Here is a 14,915-nt window from a genome sequence, read left to right as displayed (position 1 = left end):
GTTACGGTTCGACTCACTGGCCATCTGGCGTAGCCACTGCCTCATGGCTCTTACGACCGCGCTCGACTAGCCTTTCACCACCAGCAGCAACCTTCGCCATTTGCCGCGCAGCGATCAAGCAACCTCCAATTCACGCTGCCGCACGGCAACCAAGCAACCTCCAGCCACGGCCGCATGCGGCCAGGCCACTCACCGCAACTAGCCTTTCTCCTTACCGGCGCGCGCCGCGCTACCTCACCGGTCAAGCAGCAACAGCAACCACGGTCCTTTTCAGGGCCAACAAATTGTTCCGAAGAAGTGGGTTGTCATAGGAGTAATGACAAAGACACACAACGTTAAGACATCCCCACAAAAGATTTAAGATTTTTGTCAATAATTAGTATATTGGTGTCATCTGCAAATAAAACAACTTTCGCTTCATGAACAGCTTTAGGCAAATCGTTTATAAACATTAAAAACAAAAGAGGTCNATTTGGAGACTTGGCATCAACATGGACAATTTCTACAAACTGGGATCTACCCGTAAGATATGATCTCATCAAAGAGAGTGAAATTCCTCTAAACCCATAAAGTTCCAATTTAGCCAACAGTAATTTGTGGTTTATCACATCAAAAGCCTTGGAAAGATCCAAAAAAATACCCAAAGCATAAAACTTATTGTCTAATGCTTTCTGAACATCCTCAATAAATGATTGCAGTGCTGTATGAGTTGATTTATTTTGTCTAAAGCCATTTTGGGCATCAGATATCAAATTATGTTTATTTAAGAAATTCACTACTCTGTTATATATTAATGTTTCAAAGATTTTAGAAAAAACAGGTAATAGTGAAATTGGTCTATAATTAGATAATTCTTGAATTCGTCCTCTCTTATGAATAGGGCGAACTTTGGCAATCTTCATCTGATCAGGAAAAATTCCAGTACAAAGAGACAAATTAAAAATAAATGTTAAAGGTTTACAAATAGGTTGAATACTAAGTTTTACTAACTTTTCTGGGATTTCGTCATAGCCCGCGGAGAGTTTACCTTTTAGTTTACTAGTCACCCTAAGTACCTCAAATACAAGAGTGGAAAAATACATGGAAAATAAAAATCAACGAAACCAAGTCAGTGCAAGTAAACTTCAGTCTAAGAAGAGAACAATGTCCTGCAGTTTTCTTTAATAACATACAAATACCTGAATCACCCAGCACAAAATACTTAGGTATTCATCTAGACAACCATCTAACCTGGTAGGAACACATTACTAAAAAACGCAAACAGATTGATTTAAAAATCAAGGATATGCATTGGATAATTGGAAGAAATTCCAAACTCTCATTAGACAACAAAAACTTACTTTACAAAACAATAATAAAACCAATTTGGGTATATGGAGTGGAAATATGGGGATATGCTAGCAAAACCAATATTTCCATAATCCAAAGATGTCAGTCAAAGATACTACGTATGATTACTAACGCCCCATGGGCTGTTTCCAATATAACACTCCATGAAGACCTGAAAGTGCTGCTAGTAAAGGAAGTCATAAAAGGGAAAAGCATAAGATACCTCAACAAAATAGAAGGACATGAGAATGTATTAATTCAACCGTTACTGGAACCACACAATGGACGAAGACTAAATAGGAATTGGCCAGCCGACCTGAGAGAGGGTTAACGAGGACTTATCTCTGGATAAGCCCTCTCCACACACGAAGAATTCTACAGCAAATTAGCTTATAGAATCAAATGTAATTCTGATCGCTAATATTATGTAAATAATAAAAAAAGATAATGCGCTTTTGCTGCAAGAAGGTTATATGAAATTCAATTTACAGAGGAGACTGTCACAACAGCAACATACTAGAATACTGCATCCTGCACAAATTATGTGAATCCTGCACTCTGTGAAAATATGTGATAAGAAGAGACTTCAATATTAATAAATATGTAACATGAAGAATATTGATTCTGGTTTCCTTTGTCTTTTTTCTCTTAACTAAAACACAAAGAAACATTATGTTCTGCCTTCATGTACCTACCTGAATTTGAATTTGAATTATTTACGTTCTGAAAATCCAAGTACAGGTTGACACCACAGAATAATGAACAAGTGTAAATACATAATATCCCTACAATAATAGCTTTGCTTGTAAAGTTAATACAGTAGTAATCGTACCATGCTAATTGGATATATACAGCACAGTCTGCAAATAAGCTTAAATAACTTTAGGTTTTGATGTGGAGTTCTGTCAGCACATTTAATTAAGACCAGATGGTTTTGAAGAAATTTAAATTTTGGAAATGGTTTTATAAAACTTTGTAAATGATGACATTTTTCCATGTGTGCATACCATGTTTATATCCTCTTCATAATCTTTGTGATATTCTGTAGCATTTAGTGTTAGTAAACTTACTGTCCCTGTAGTTATACAATTCCCTTAATCCATGACAAATTCATATGTGCAGAAACATAGTTGGCAGTTGGCATAGATAGTTAGCTTAGTGACTGATCTGTCCCATTATGTTTAATACTTATACTGCTCATAAAATGGACATTATACTAACCATTTGATTTCAGGTTCTGGAACGCCTCCAATTACACATGACAGTGTAACAGTCTGTTTAAGACCAATCACAACATTCTTGAGTGGTTCTTGAATTGTTGGAGGTTCTGCAGCAGCGGGTGCTGAGATTTTGATGTATCGAGTGTTGTGAGATGGAGGACTTGGGCCCACCTCATTCACTGCAGTTACTCTGAACATATACTCCACATTATGTAGCAAATTTATTACCTTGTGAGTTGTTTCCACTATACTGAAGTCTTCATTTACCTTAATCCACCTGAAAATATACATGTTATATTTGATTCAAATATTTACCTTATATATGGGTGTCCCAGGAGGAATGGTCAAAACTTTGGGAGGGTGTTCCTTATGTTAAAGTATGCCGATATAACCCAAAACACCTATGTCCAAAGTTGAACGGTTACGGATATAATGGCCCGAGAAACGTGTGGTCTTCTGGCGGGTCCACTCACTATACCTGTCAGCTGAGACCTCTTATCTGTTTGTCCTTGAGTGTCGTGATTCACACTAGCCATAAGCTCATGCGCTACCTACAGAGTACATTGCGGCGGGGTTGTGAATGGTTGGTAAATTAGTTGTGTGATGAGTTGCTGAAATGCCTATTGTGTTTTCACACGTGGAATATTGTGATATGCACTTTGTGTGTGGATTTTGCGGTGGCAATGCATGTGCTGCTGTTGAAGAATACCAAAGGCGTTTTCCCGATCGAAGGATTCCATCTCGAAGTGTATTTATGCGAATTCACCAGACATTGCGCGATACTGGTTCTCTTCCGAGTGTTTCTGTGCAGTCTGAAAGGGAGGATGTACAAATGATAAACACACGAGAGAACATTCTTGAGATGGTTCAGAGAAGTCCGTGTCTGTGCAATCGTAGAATGGCCTCTCGCATCGGCGTATCACGTATGCAGGTGTGGCGAACTTTACATGATGAAGAGTTGTATCCTTACCATGATCAAAGGGTACAACATCTGGAACCAGGCGACCATGCACAGCATATGGATTTGTACCACTGGATAAAAGCTCATCCTGAACTGTTAAGCGTCATTTTATTCAGTGATGCGGCGTCTTTTACCCTGGACGGTGTAAATAATTTACGAAATGTGCATACGTGGTCCCATAATAATCCATATGAGATAATGGAAACGAAATTCCGAAAGAGATTTTCCGTGAATGTACGTTTAATACAGTTATGTAGTCACTATGCGCAGTCAGCCATGTTACGTCAGTGCTTGCCAGTCATGTGTCATGTATAGTGCTTGGAAACCCTAAGGACAATTATGACATGGCGAGTGAGTATTTTGTACTTCAATTTTATGGCTTCATATCACTCACAAGTTAGTTTGATGTTACGTACATTATTAACATTACAGAAACCACATATTCCTGCCAGTTTTAATATGTATTTTGTAATCAACAAGTGTGTAACACCGGTCAAAGTTTCACACTTCTCTGGCCATTATCTCCGTAACCATTCAACTTTGGACATAGGTGTTTTGGATTATATCGGCATACTTTAACATAAGGAACACCCTCCCGAAGTTTTGACCATTCCTCCTGGGACACTCTGTATATCAAATTAAATTTCAAACTTCAAGCACAAATTTAGCAATTTCAGAACTGAATTGTGTTTAAGTCATTTGCATGGTAGAGAACAAGAGACTTAGGTAAATGGATATTTACATTATTTTCCTGTGATTCTGACTTGTATTTTTGTTGCCTCCCTTCATCTCCTTATTAACAAGGGGTAATAAAATATTGTAAAAAACAGCTTACGTGAAATCACTCTTGTCATGATACTCCAAGATGTAATTTTTAATTGGTGAATTTCCATCGGATTCTGGGGCTTTCCAATACAGTGTTATGGTGTTATCTGTGACCTCAATTACTTCTGGCATGCCAGGTTGAGATGGAACTTCTGTAAGGTTCATTACGAATAATACATAATTAATTTTCTTGTTATTTTATGTAAGTTTGAGAACTTGAGTGGTGTAGCTGACACATAAAGAGTGGTATAGTTTACATACATATGAATGAGGCATAACTGCTTTCCAGAACTCTTCATATAAACAACCTCTTTATTAACCGTCACAACACGACAATAATCAAGGTGTGCAAAGCCGTAGCTGGGCATTGACCTTGATATTTGCTGTGTTGTGACGGTTAATAAAGAGGTTGTATACTGTAACACAACAGGATGCATGAAATGAAAATTATCTTTATATAAACATAAGGAAAACAAATGTCTTGAACTAAAGTACATGTCATTAAGTGTTTTTAATAAATAGTTTAATTGCAATTTGGTTCAAATTGGTTCAACTGTGATGGGGTAACAAATAAGTAACAAGTAAGGAAATTGATGAAAGCATTCCACTTGTATTCTATAAGGTATAAGCGCCATTTTACTATATTTGAAATATGTATAACAAAACATTATAGCCACAATGAAAGAAAAATCTATTTGGGAATAAAACTTTATATCTACATGAATGCAGACCCATGCAGCGTGTAGTGAAATAAATATTATTGTATTTGCTGCTGGCATGATGCATTTTTAAGTCTAATTTTGTAATTCCTCTGTAATGTTAACAGGGTTCTGTAGAAATTTTTGCAAATCTAATTTAAACTTAACCATATATATTGAGTTCACTTGAAGTTAAATATAAAGCAGCCAGAAAGTGACGTGTCTGTATCACATTCTGGTGATAAACTTGATGTGACTTAAAAAATTAAGATATATATTTAATGATATATAATTGATAATATTAATGGCTGTTAATATAGCCATAATCATAAATTAAAGAAGAACTGCACAGAAAAGAGTACAAAGTATATTTTAATGAGCTATGGGACACTTAGGAATTTTCTCACCTATTAATACATAATTAGAATGATCAAATCAAGGAGGATGAGGTGGGCAGGGCATGTAGCACGAATGGGAGAGAAGAGGAATGAATGTAGAATATTGGTGGGAAAGCCAGAAAGAAGGAGACCGCTGGGAAGACCAAGGCGTAGGTAGGCAGACAATATTAAAATGGATCTTAAAGAGATAGGATGGGATGGTATGGATTAGATTGATCTGGCTCAGGATAGGGACCAGTGGAGGGCTCTTGTGAACATGGTAATGAACTTTCGGGTTCCATAAAATGCTGGTAAATTCTTGAGTAGCTGCAGATTTGGCTTCTCCTCGAGAAGGGCTCAGCTCCAAAAGTAAGTAAGTATTATTACATACCTTTTAACTGACAAAAAATGAATTCACATTTATTTACTGAATAATGTTATGAAATAATAACAACTTGGTTAATTTTCTTACCGTATAATGAATAGACTGATATCAACAGAAAAACCTGTAACTGGACCACAACTAAGGCTAGCTGAATTCATTGTACATAGGTACAACATACTTTCCAATCACCAGTTTTAACATATTGACTACCATACCCTCACAATGGGATTTTAGTTGTTAGGCCAGAAATTTCTCCACAAAAACTGTTCTGAACCTACTACATTCAAAATGGAAATGGAAGAGAATAAATAAAACAAAAATCAGTAGTCGCTGTAAATTCTGAGTCTATCAAATTTCTGTTGAGCTATATTATAGTCTTTTGCATTTATGTAACATATGCAGGAAAGTGGATCAATCTGTCACTTAATAGGACCAGCACTGGCACACTGTAAACTTCATCAGTCAGGTGACATGACTGACCACAAATGTGTTAATGTTATATTACCATTCCTGTGTCAGTGTTACTGCTTTTTTGACAGGTCTCATATTGTTAAGTATAGACCAATATCTTTGATGACATCCTTTTCTAAGATTTTTGAGAAAGTCATTTTTAACAGACTGCAATATCATATCGATGTAAATTATACAGTCCAAACCTTTAACAATTTTCCATGGGACGCTATGGTCCTCTTTAGCCATTTCAGTAGGGTGACTGGTTTATTGGGAAGATGGATTTATAAGCATGTTATGGCTTGCTTTTCGCATCTGGACAGAAACAACTGCCTTGTTTTCTTACCTGCATCTTGGGTGACCGGAAAGGGACAAGGCCACCATGGGAGGCAAGTCTGCAGTTTATTGAAGATGTAAATTTTATTTTGTTGATAAGTGTAGCTGTTATAATGGTGTCTTTGGAAGGGTGTAATTGGACTCTAAACCAAGGAATAACCGCTTTCACATGTGGGGTTCCGAGTTCTGAATCTTGGGATCTCTTTATTCTGAAAGGTCGTTATGTGACTGCGATGTGCTGATTGCATGATTAATTTTGCTAGTTAAAATCAGCCAATTGGAAACTATTCTTGTCTGGGAGAAAGGTCATTGATTCAGATCCTTCTTGGAGGATGAAGCGACGCTCTCGCAGGATAGCAGTCTTCAGAAACTTGGCGTTTTAAATTCATCGGAGGCAGACGTCATTGGGCTGCACTCCTCAAGTTCATCTAAATTTATCAGTCTTTTATTTTGGTTCGATAAATCTTTGATAGTAATAAAGGACCACATTACTCCATGCTTGCTAATGAAGTTATAGTATTTCACTGTTGAAATAAACAATCTGTGGAGAGTGGAAATCATGTCGTTGATTTCTAGCGGTGGACTGGCTTTAAGTGTGCAGTAATTTTTTTATTATTTAAGTTAAAATTTATATAAATACAACACAGCATACATAGTATCCAAACCAGACAAGGTTCAGATTTACATCATTCAACTTATAGATTAACTAAAGTCCAAAAAGGTGTCTACTGTTCCAGGATCATGATATTTAATAATTTACCACAGAATGTTAAGAACATGACAAATGATGTTAATAAGTTTAAACATGCCTTAAAAAAATTGTCCATATTGGCTCTCTATACTCATTGCAGGAATATCTAGATTGGAGAATAATGCAAAATCTTGCTTCTTATAAATAATTTATAATCTGATTGCTGATCTGATATGGTTTTTTGCGTGGCTGATGTAATCTTTTGTCTTGATTTTTATGCAGCTTTTCGTTTTGATAATCATAATTTATATGTATTGTTTACCTGTAGAATTGCCTGTATCTGTTTTTACTGATAGTATTATGATATGATGAGTCCTGTATCAATGTATTTTGATTTATGGGAAAATAAAATAAAGAAAGAAAGGTAATTAACCACCAACATATATTTAAAAATGTTTGTATCCCTATCCAAACTGTATATCCAGCCCTTTATGACATTCTTGATTTAGTCCTTGTGTTGTAATAGCAAGCTTGTCTTGCAGGCAAATTGAAAGAATAAACAGATACCGCCCTAAACACTAATTAGCTTGTTTCTATTAGTTTATAGTTGCTACACCATGCATGTTCCATTCAAATTTGATCATAAGGTATTAACATTAATTCATAAAATATCGCATAAAAATGGCAGTGATATATAATCAGAAAAATTATAACTGTCAACATTGTGCAATGTTTTTTATATAAAAATGTAAACGTACCCATTAGGATAAGTGTAAGCTCTGCTGATGCTTCTCCACAGTTGTTTGAAAGTTTAATTTTGTAGTTACCAACATCTTCCTCTTCTACTTTTCTAATTGTTAAACTTGCTGTTGTCTCAGTTAACGTTTGAGTTACCTGAAAATTTAAAAATTACTTAAAATCCATGTTGTTAGATGACAACTGCAACAGCTTTATAGTAGTACAAAGTTCCAAATTTGGAATTACTGGAACAAACATTCCATTAACATAAAGATAATTATAACACAAGGAAATACTACAATTGAGACAGTTAAAATTTAGTTTCAACACATATTTATCTGAACCAGATCTTTCTTAGAATCTCACTATGAAGAAAATAATTTCACACAGTAATTAAGAGCACATTATTATTATTAATATTACTTTTACATTTCTGTGGCAGTGTTATAACATAAAGTATTCTTTCATGCATCCATCTGTAACCATTAATGTTCTTACCCGCTGGGACTTCTTCACGAGTCTACCATTGATGAACCAGTCATCATTTGGTTTAGGCATGGAGGAATATTTCACTTCAATAGTTATATCTTCGCCCTTTTTCGCCTTATACTCTCTCTGAAGAATGTCAAGGTTTATTTTGGGCGCAGTTTCAATAACTAAAAACAAAGAAAATATAAACTTGGTACAGTGCTGCTCAAGTCATGTAGATAAGTCATGTTGTATTGCTATAAAGATTATTATATTAGACAATAAATATGAATGCAAAAGAAATACTGAGGCATAACGATTATTGTTTCTGGTAGTATTGATGGAATATCATATCCTCTATGCCGGGAACTGTACATGCATCTTTCGGTTTGCATGTAAGTGTCTCATTATTTAGGCTATCAGGACAACTGAACTACACTTCACTTAGCCCTTGTTAACCTGTGTGTACTTGTCTATAGCATATACAATTTCTGATGGCAGAGTGCATTAAGATTTCCTTCTCCAAATGGTCTCTGTATTTCAGTAAACATTTAATGGGAGTGAATGCAACAACCTGCAAGTGAATACCACTATTGGATTTTAAGGGATAAATATGAAAGAAATGAAGTATGAATGTGGTTAAGAAAAAACAAAATTTCACAATGTCTGGGGCTATGAAATGAAGAATATTCTAGTCACAATTCAATAACTTGGAACTCTGGGGCCATAATATTTCTACCATTTGGTTTATATTTCCAGAATAAGGTGCTTCTAGAGTGACCTTAAATATTACTTTCAGTGTTATTTCTCTACAATCAAGGGGACATTACAGTAAAAACACCATTTTCATAACTGGATATATATAGTTCTGAAAGACTGGCACCCACTAAAAATCGTGTTGACAAATGTAAGGTTTCCTCACACCATCTTCCTTCAAATATAAAGAACTTATTTCATAATACAAAATAATCTATATTTGCCTTAAAAATATTTCTTATTTCAAATTCATTTTACTCATTGGAAGAATATTTTAATTGCCATAGCTAGCAGCTATTCTTATGTTTGATTATGGTAGTCTTGTTTGAGATTGGTATGATGCATGTTTATATATATATATATAATAATTGTGTAATGAATTATTCATTGTGATTTGTCTTGGACAATATTAGCTACTGTGATGGATTAAGTATAATTACTTTGTAATTATGTTATTGATGTGACTTGTATTGTTTGTCATTGACTATTTCTATATCCACTGGTTTTCTAGCCATTTAAGGATCCATGGAATGTAAATAAATGAATGAATGAATGAATAAAATTTACATCTTACAAAATCAGATCACATGTTTTGCGTGTGTTCTGGGTGAAAAATAGAATTCTAGTTTCATTTAGATGAAGCTTGATTACTCACATCTTCATATTTTCTAAAATTTTGACTGCACTCTATAGCCATTTAAAGTAGAAAATGACAAGTTCAGTGTGCACAGTGTTCCTATACAAACTCAATCAGATGCTGGAGAAATTAATTTGTGCCAAATTTATGCTATAATTTGTGATTACTTACTTTCAACTTTCAGTTTTGAGCTTGTCTTCACATTCACAGCTACACAAGCATAGTCAGTTTGGTCTTCAAGACCTGCCTTCTTTATTATTAGTCTTCGTATTGTGCCTTCAGCTGTAATGATGTGTCTTTCAGACTCCTTCAACACTTTTCCCTTCCTGAAAAATATAAGTACATATGCTGTTTAATGATAATTTTTCTATGAAGCTTTAATATAAGTTTACAATTTTATTCATACAATAATAGAAGGCCACTATCTTACATTTTTATTTGTACCAACTGTTTATCACTTATACAATAGTTTTGTGAGTGATTACATTTATTCTTACTTACTTTAACCACTTTACTTCAACATTTGGTCTTGACAGTTCAACAGTAAAAGTTGCATCTGTGTAGAGTGGTATCAGTGTCACATCTGGTAGTCTTGTGATGAAATCTACCACAGGTTCTGCAAATATACAATACAACTTTTTACAGTCCATCTATCCTTCTACAGATGAAAATACTTATAATATTGTGACATGAGGGCTGAAAGCCAGAACAGTGGCATGAATAGATGTAACCATTCGTAGGCAATGGTGCTGTAAATACATCTGTGGCAACAAATAAGCATGCAACAATACATGAACTGTAGGACGCGGTGTTTTCTGTGCAGTCCATGCTGAGGCTATATAGCGAGGACCAAAGCGAAAGTTAGTCAATTGGAGGTCGGAGTCACTTGTAAGCAGGCAATCTTGACTGCACTGTTAGCAGCCACTGCCTAGCAATGACTACTGAACAAACAGATGACTTTATAAATGCTGTAGTTGTACTCATCTACATAATGTAAATTAGTAAGACTGTTATAACCATTTGTAGTTACAAGTTATAATCGTTCAAATAAATCGATTTTTCAGTTCAAACCTCATGCCTAGTCACTAATATATTACATTATTTTTGCCCCTGTATATATTAAAGTAGTCAGACTAAGTAATTAATATAGCGTTTACCAATTCTATTTACAACAAAATTCAATTGCTGTTACTTATCTGAAGTTGATATGCCATTATATGTTGCACCTGCATAGTAATTTCTAACATTTTTTATTGTCTATGAATCCCAGACATGGCAATACATCCATACAACTTTATTAACATTCAGTCACTAGTTCTGTTACGATATAATCAGTTGGTTGTTACATTCAAATCATTAGTGTTAACAAGATGATTTCAAGAGGATACCTGATGTAAAGTAATAATAGCTGCAATATTTTCAAGCAACCCAGTTAACACAAACAACTGATCACTTACCAGTCAGTCACTGATACATGATAAAATACTACAGAAAATATGTAGATTTAATTCCTTTCTCTCTTAACCTCTATTGCCTGTACATTGCACTACTGTGATGACAGTAGTCCAGTTGGCACAATGCTGAATTTTTTCCTCCTCAATACTAAAACTGTTACCTCAAAGTTAAAATACAGCTTCCAGTCCCATATTACCAAAGGTTTAAAACCTCACATTCCTGGATAAGGGTTAAATATTGTTCTGTTACATGTGTACATTGGTAATTGAATTTGTGATTAATGCACACAAAATAAAAAATTGAAAACAAAAAAACAGGTAATGAAAATTATAGAGGTATTAAATTACAGTCAACTTCAGAATTACAGAATTAGAGGCAGACATACTTAAAAATAAATTTGACTATCACAGTGAAATATTTCTAGATGAAGAAGAATGTGGTTTCATGAATAATATGCTTACACTTCAACAAATCACTGAAAGCAGAGAATTTTGCCTTCTATTGTATGTTTATTTTATTCACATATTATGAGAAGGTTTGTAATGGTTTGACCAGCGTTCCTGGCTACAGATCCAGAGGTCTGGGTTCGATTACCGGCGCTACCAGATTTTTTCTGAGAGGTAGTGGGTCTGGAACAGGGTCCAATCAGCCCCATGAGGATAATTGAGGAGCTACTTCAAGGAAGTAGCGACTCTGGTCTAGAAAACCGAAATTAACGGCCATGGGGATTCATTGCACTGACCACACGACACCCTCTATCCGCAAAAGTTGGCACTAACTTCGCCAACAAGCGGCAGTCACTCGGTCAGTATAGTTCATTTGAGGATTAAAATTATGGGAGTCTTTTTTTTTTGTAATGGTCTAACCAAGGAAGAGATATGGCACATTATCAATAAAGAAAATATACCAACACATTCCACAAAAACAATACGATGTCTATATGGAACTAAAAATTTATACCAAATGCCCACCCAACAAGATACAATTCAAAACCCATTAGGACCAATAAAGGAAAGAGAGACAGATGTGGTCTGGCATTGACTCTTATCAAAAACTAAACCAAATAATAAGAAAATTGCAACAGACTGCAAAAATGGAATCCAATTTGCATTAATAAAGAAATTCATATAATATTATATGCAGATGATGAACTATTAATAGGATAATCTAAAGACAACTTACTGATTATAGTATGCTAACAACAAAACTTCACATAAGTGTGTGAAAATTTCCACATCTAAACAAAAGTATTGGGAATGTGTGAAAGAAATATTCAAAGAACGAAAACAGACCTAGATGAGAAGTAACAGAACAAGCATTTGATTTATTTATGGGGGAAACACAATTTCAGAAGTGAAAAATATACTGACATAAAGTTACAGGGATACAACAAAATGAATTATATAATGGTAACTGAAAGAAAATTTTGTACACAAATGTCAGTGGTACAAAATTACAACTTTATAAATTCACATCAAGAATCAAGAGCAACACTTATTTATAGCAGTGACGTTTTTATTTTAAACCAATATGAATCCTGTAACTTAGAGGTAGTGTAAATGTGTGTGTGTGTGTTTTTTTTTTCACTACCAAGGTTCACTAGATTAGATCACCAAAGAAAATATGACACCAGACAAAATTTGAAAGTTATAAATATAGTTGGAGAGATATGTATAAGGATAAAAGAAAAACTGGAAATATTATTTAGAAAGAAGGGGGAAAGAGAATTCCATTACTGACTGGGGGAGAGACCAAGACCAAATTTGGATTCACAGAAATAGGGCTTAATGACCTAACCTCAAAGAGTTCATGATGATGACAATGACATGGATAAACTTGCAAAATTGTTTCCATTGGACTTTTTATATCCACATTTCCATACCCAAAATCTTATCCTGATCTCTTCAAAACTACTCATCATATTCTGCTGCACCTGATCAATTTAAGGATATTCTGACCATCCAAATACCTTCACCTCATTATAGTGATCATTCAGCAATTTTATGTTTCTTTCTTTCCAAAATGTATAAACCACCAAATACATGTATGTTACCTTATAAATTATTCTGTGATTTTCTTTAATTCCATCTGTCCCTCTTCCCTTCCTTAAGTAGGAAAGCGCTATAAAGAAATAAACCACATCAACTCAAGAGATGTGGCCCATTAAATTAAGACAAATTAAGATATACTTTGATTGTAATGCAATTCTAATACTAGTACAGGCTTGAACACCACCTATTTACATTTATAAGCCTTATTCTTTGATAATATGTGTACTACCTACTGAGACATTTTCAGTGATGTGTGCCTGCATTTGCATGCACATAAAATTAAATACACTTACCTTCAACTTTCAGTCTAGCTGAGGATGTTTGTTCACCAACTTGACAAGAGTACACACCAGAATCTTCAAGTTCTGAATTATATATTTTGAGCTTTTGTCTCTTGCCATCAATAGACAACTGGATGTGTTCTGAGAACTGGAGCTCCTTGTCATCTTTGAACCATCGCACAAGAGCATCTCCCTTGGTCAGTTCTATTTCAAATGTGGCTCTCTCACCCTTTGCAATTGTCACATCTTGCATCTTCGTAATAATTTCAGGAGGAAGTTCTGAAACAACCACATATTATAATAAATATTCATACAAAAAAGAAAAGGTTAAATAGTTCCATCCAGTGTGACTGGTTAAGATTTTCTTATTTCAATTATTCATGCCCTTACATGTTTCGGTCTTCAATTCAGTTCATTTTATTTCAAATTCAAAAATAGATCCAGATACAGGCTGGGAAACAACCATTGGATATAGAATGAGTCACAGATCAAAAAACAAACATTCCATTCCCAAAGGAACAAGTCAAGGCATTCATAATAAAAAACAAAATAAAAAGAGAACATATCAGCCATATATACAACAAAACTCCCCCGGTATAGAACTCTCAAAAGTTTCACAAGCTCTTTTTTCACTTTCATTACTCATCTATTATTTCCATAAAATCCAACACTTTAGGATGTGGAAAAGTCATATTAGATAAATAAGAAGTACAAAGGACTAAGTCAAGACATAAGAATAGAACCATAATACTGTCGCGTATCGGGCGTATATCGCGACAAATAACTTCTCGATGTATTTGATGTAGCGAATTTTATTTCACATTCGCTCATACAATCACCCAAGTTACTGATTTACGATTACTGCTATCTGCAGTATCACAATTAGTACACTCCAAATGCCACAATACAACTGACTGGCTGACTGACTCTGAATACAACTCGGCGACTGTTACAGTACAACTGACTGTGAATAGCCTTCGCTTCTCCCTATGTAGCCTCGATCGGACAATACGGCCACGTAATAGGCACCCTTGTTGTTAGCCACGCTGTCCAGTTACGTCACCACTGTTGATTCGCCTTGCATAGTTACCCGGTTACGGGGCTCGGCTATCTTCGGCTCCGCTCGTGACGTCACCGCGCATGGCTGCCAGGATGCGAGGTGATTACTCGCCTATTATGCGAGCGATACGTTACCGCTGGGGGGTGGGAGGGGAGCGCTGACTCACCCGCCGCGTCACTGCTGGTGTGGGGCTCGGG

General features: G+C 35.2%; 1 protein-coding gene across 11 annotated transcripts in view; it reads right to left on the bottom strand.

Annotated features, from left to right (window-relative positions):
* The window catches only part of LOC111864305 (titin), a gene marked incomplete at its 5' end in the record, with an annotated part of 253,509 nt that overhangs the window by 40,224 nt on the left and 198,370 nt on the right, over positions 1-14,915 (bottom strand). For all 11 annotated transcript variants that reach the window (XM_023851449.2, XM_023851450.2, XM_033751371.1 and 8 more), the window contains 7 exon segments: positions 2,551-2,826; positions 4,346-4,487; positions 8,031-8,166; positions 8,509-8,666; positions 10,043-10,197; positions 10,373-10,487; positions 13,671-13,937. In XM_023851449.2, coding sequence (XP_023707217.2) covers positions 2,551-2,826; positions 4,346-4,487; positions 8,031-8,166; positions 8,509-8,666; positions 10,043-10,197; positions 10,373-10,487; positions 13,671-13,937 — 1,249 coding nt within the window.

Source organism: Cryptotermes secundus, unplaced genomic scaffold, assembly GCF_002891405.2.
Source record: "Cryptotermes secundus unplaced genomic scaffold, Csec_1.0 scaffold156, whole genome shotgun sequence".
NCBI lineage: Eukaryota > Metazoa > Arthropoda > Insecta > Blattodea > Kalotermitidae > Cryptotermes > Cryptotermes secundus.
This window is presented reverse-complemented; position numbering and strand designations above follow the sequence as displayed.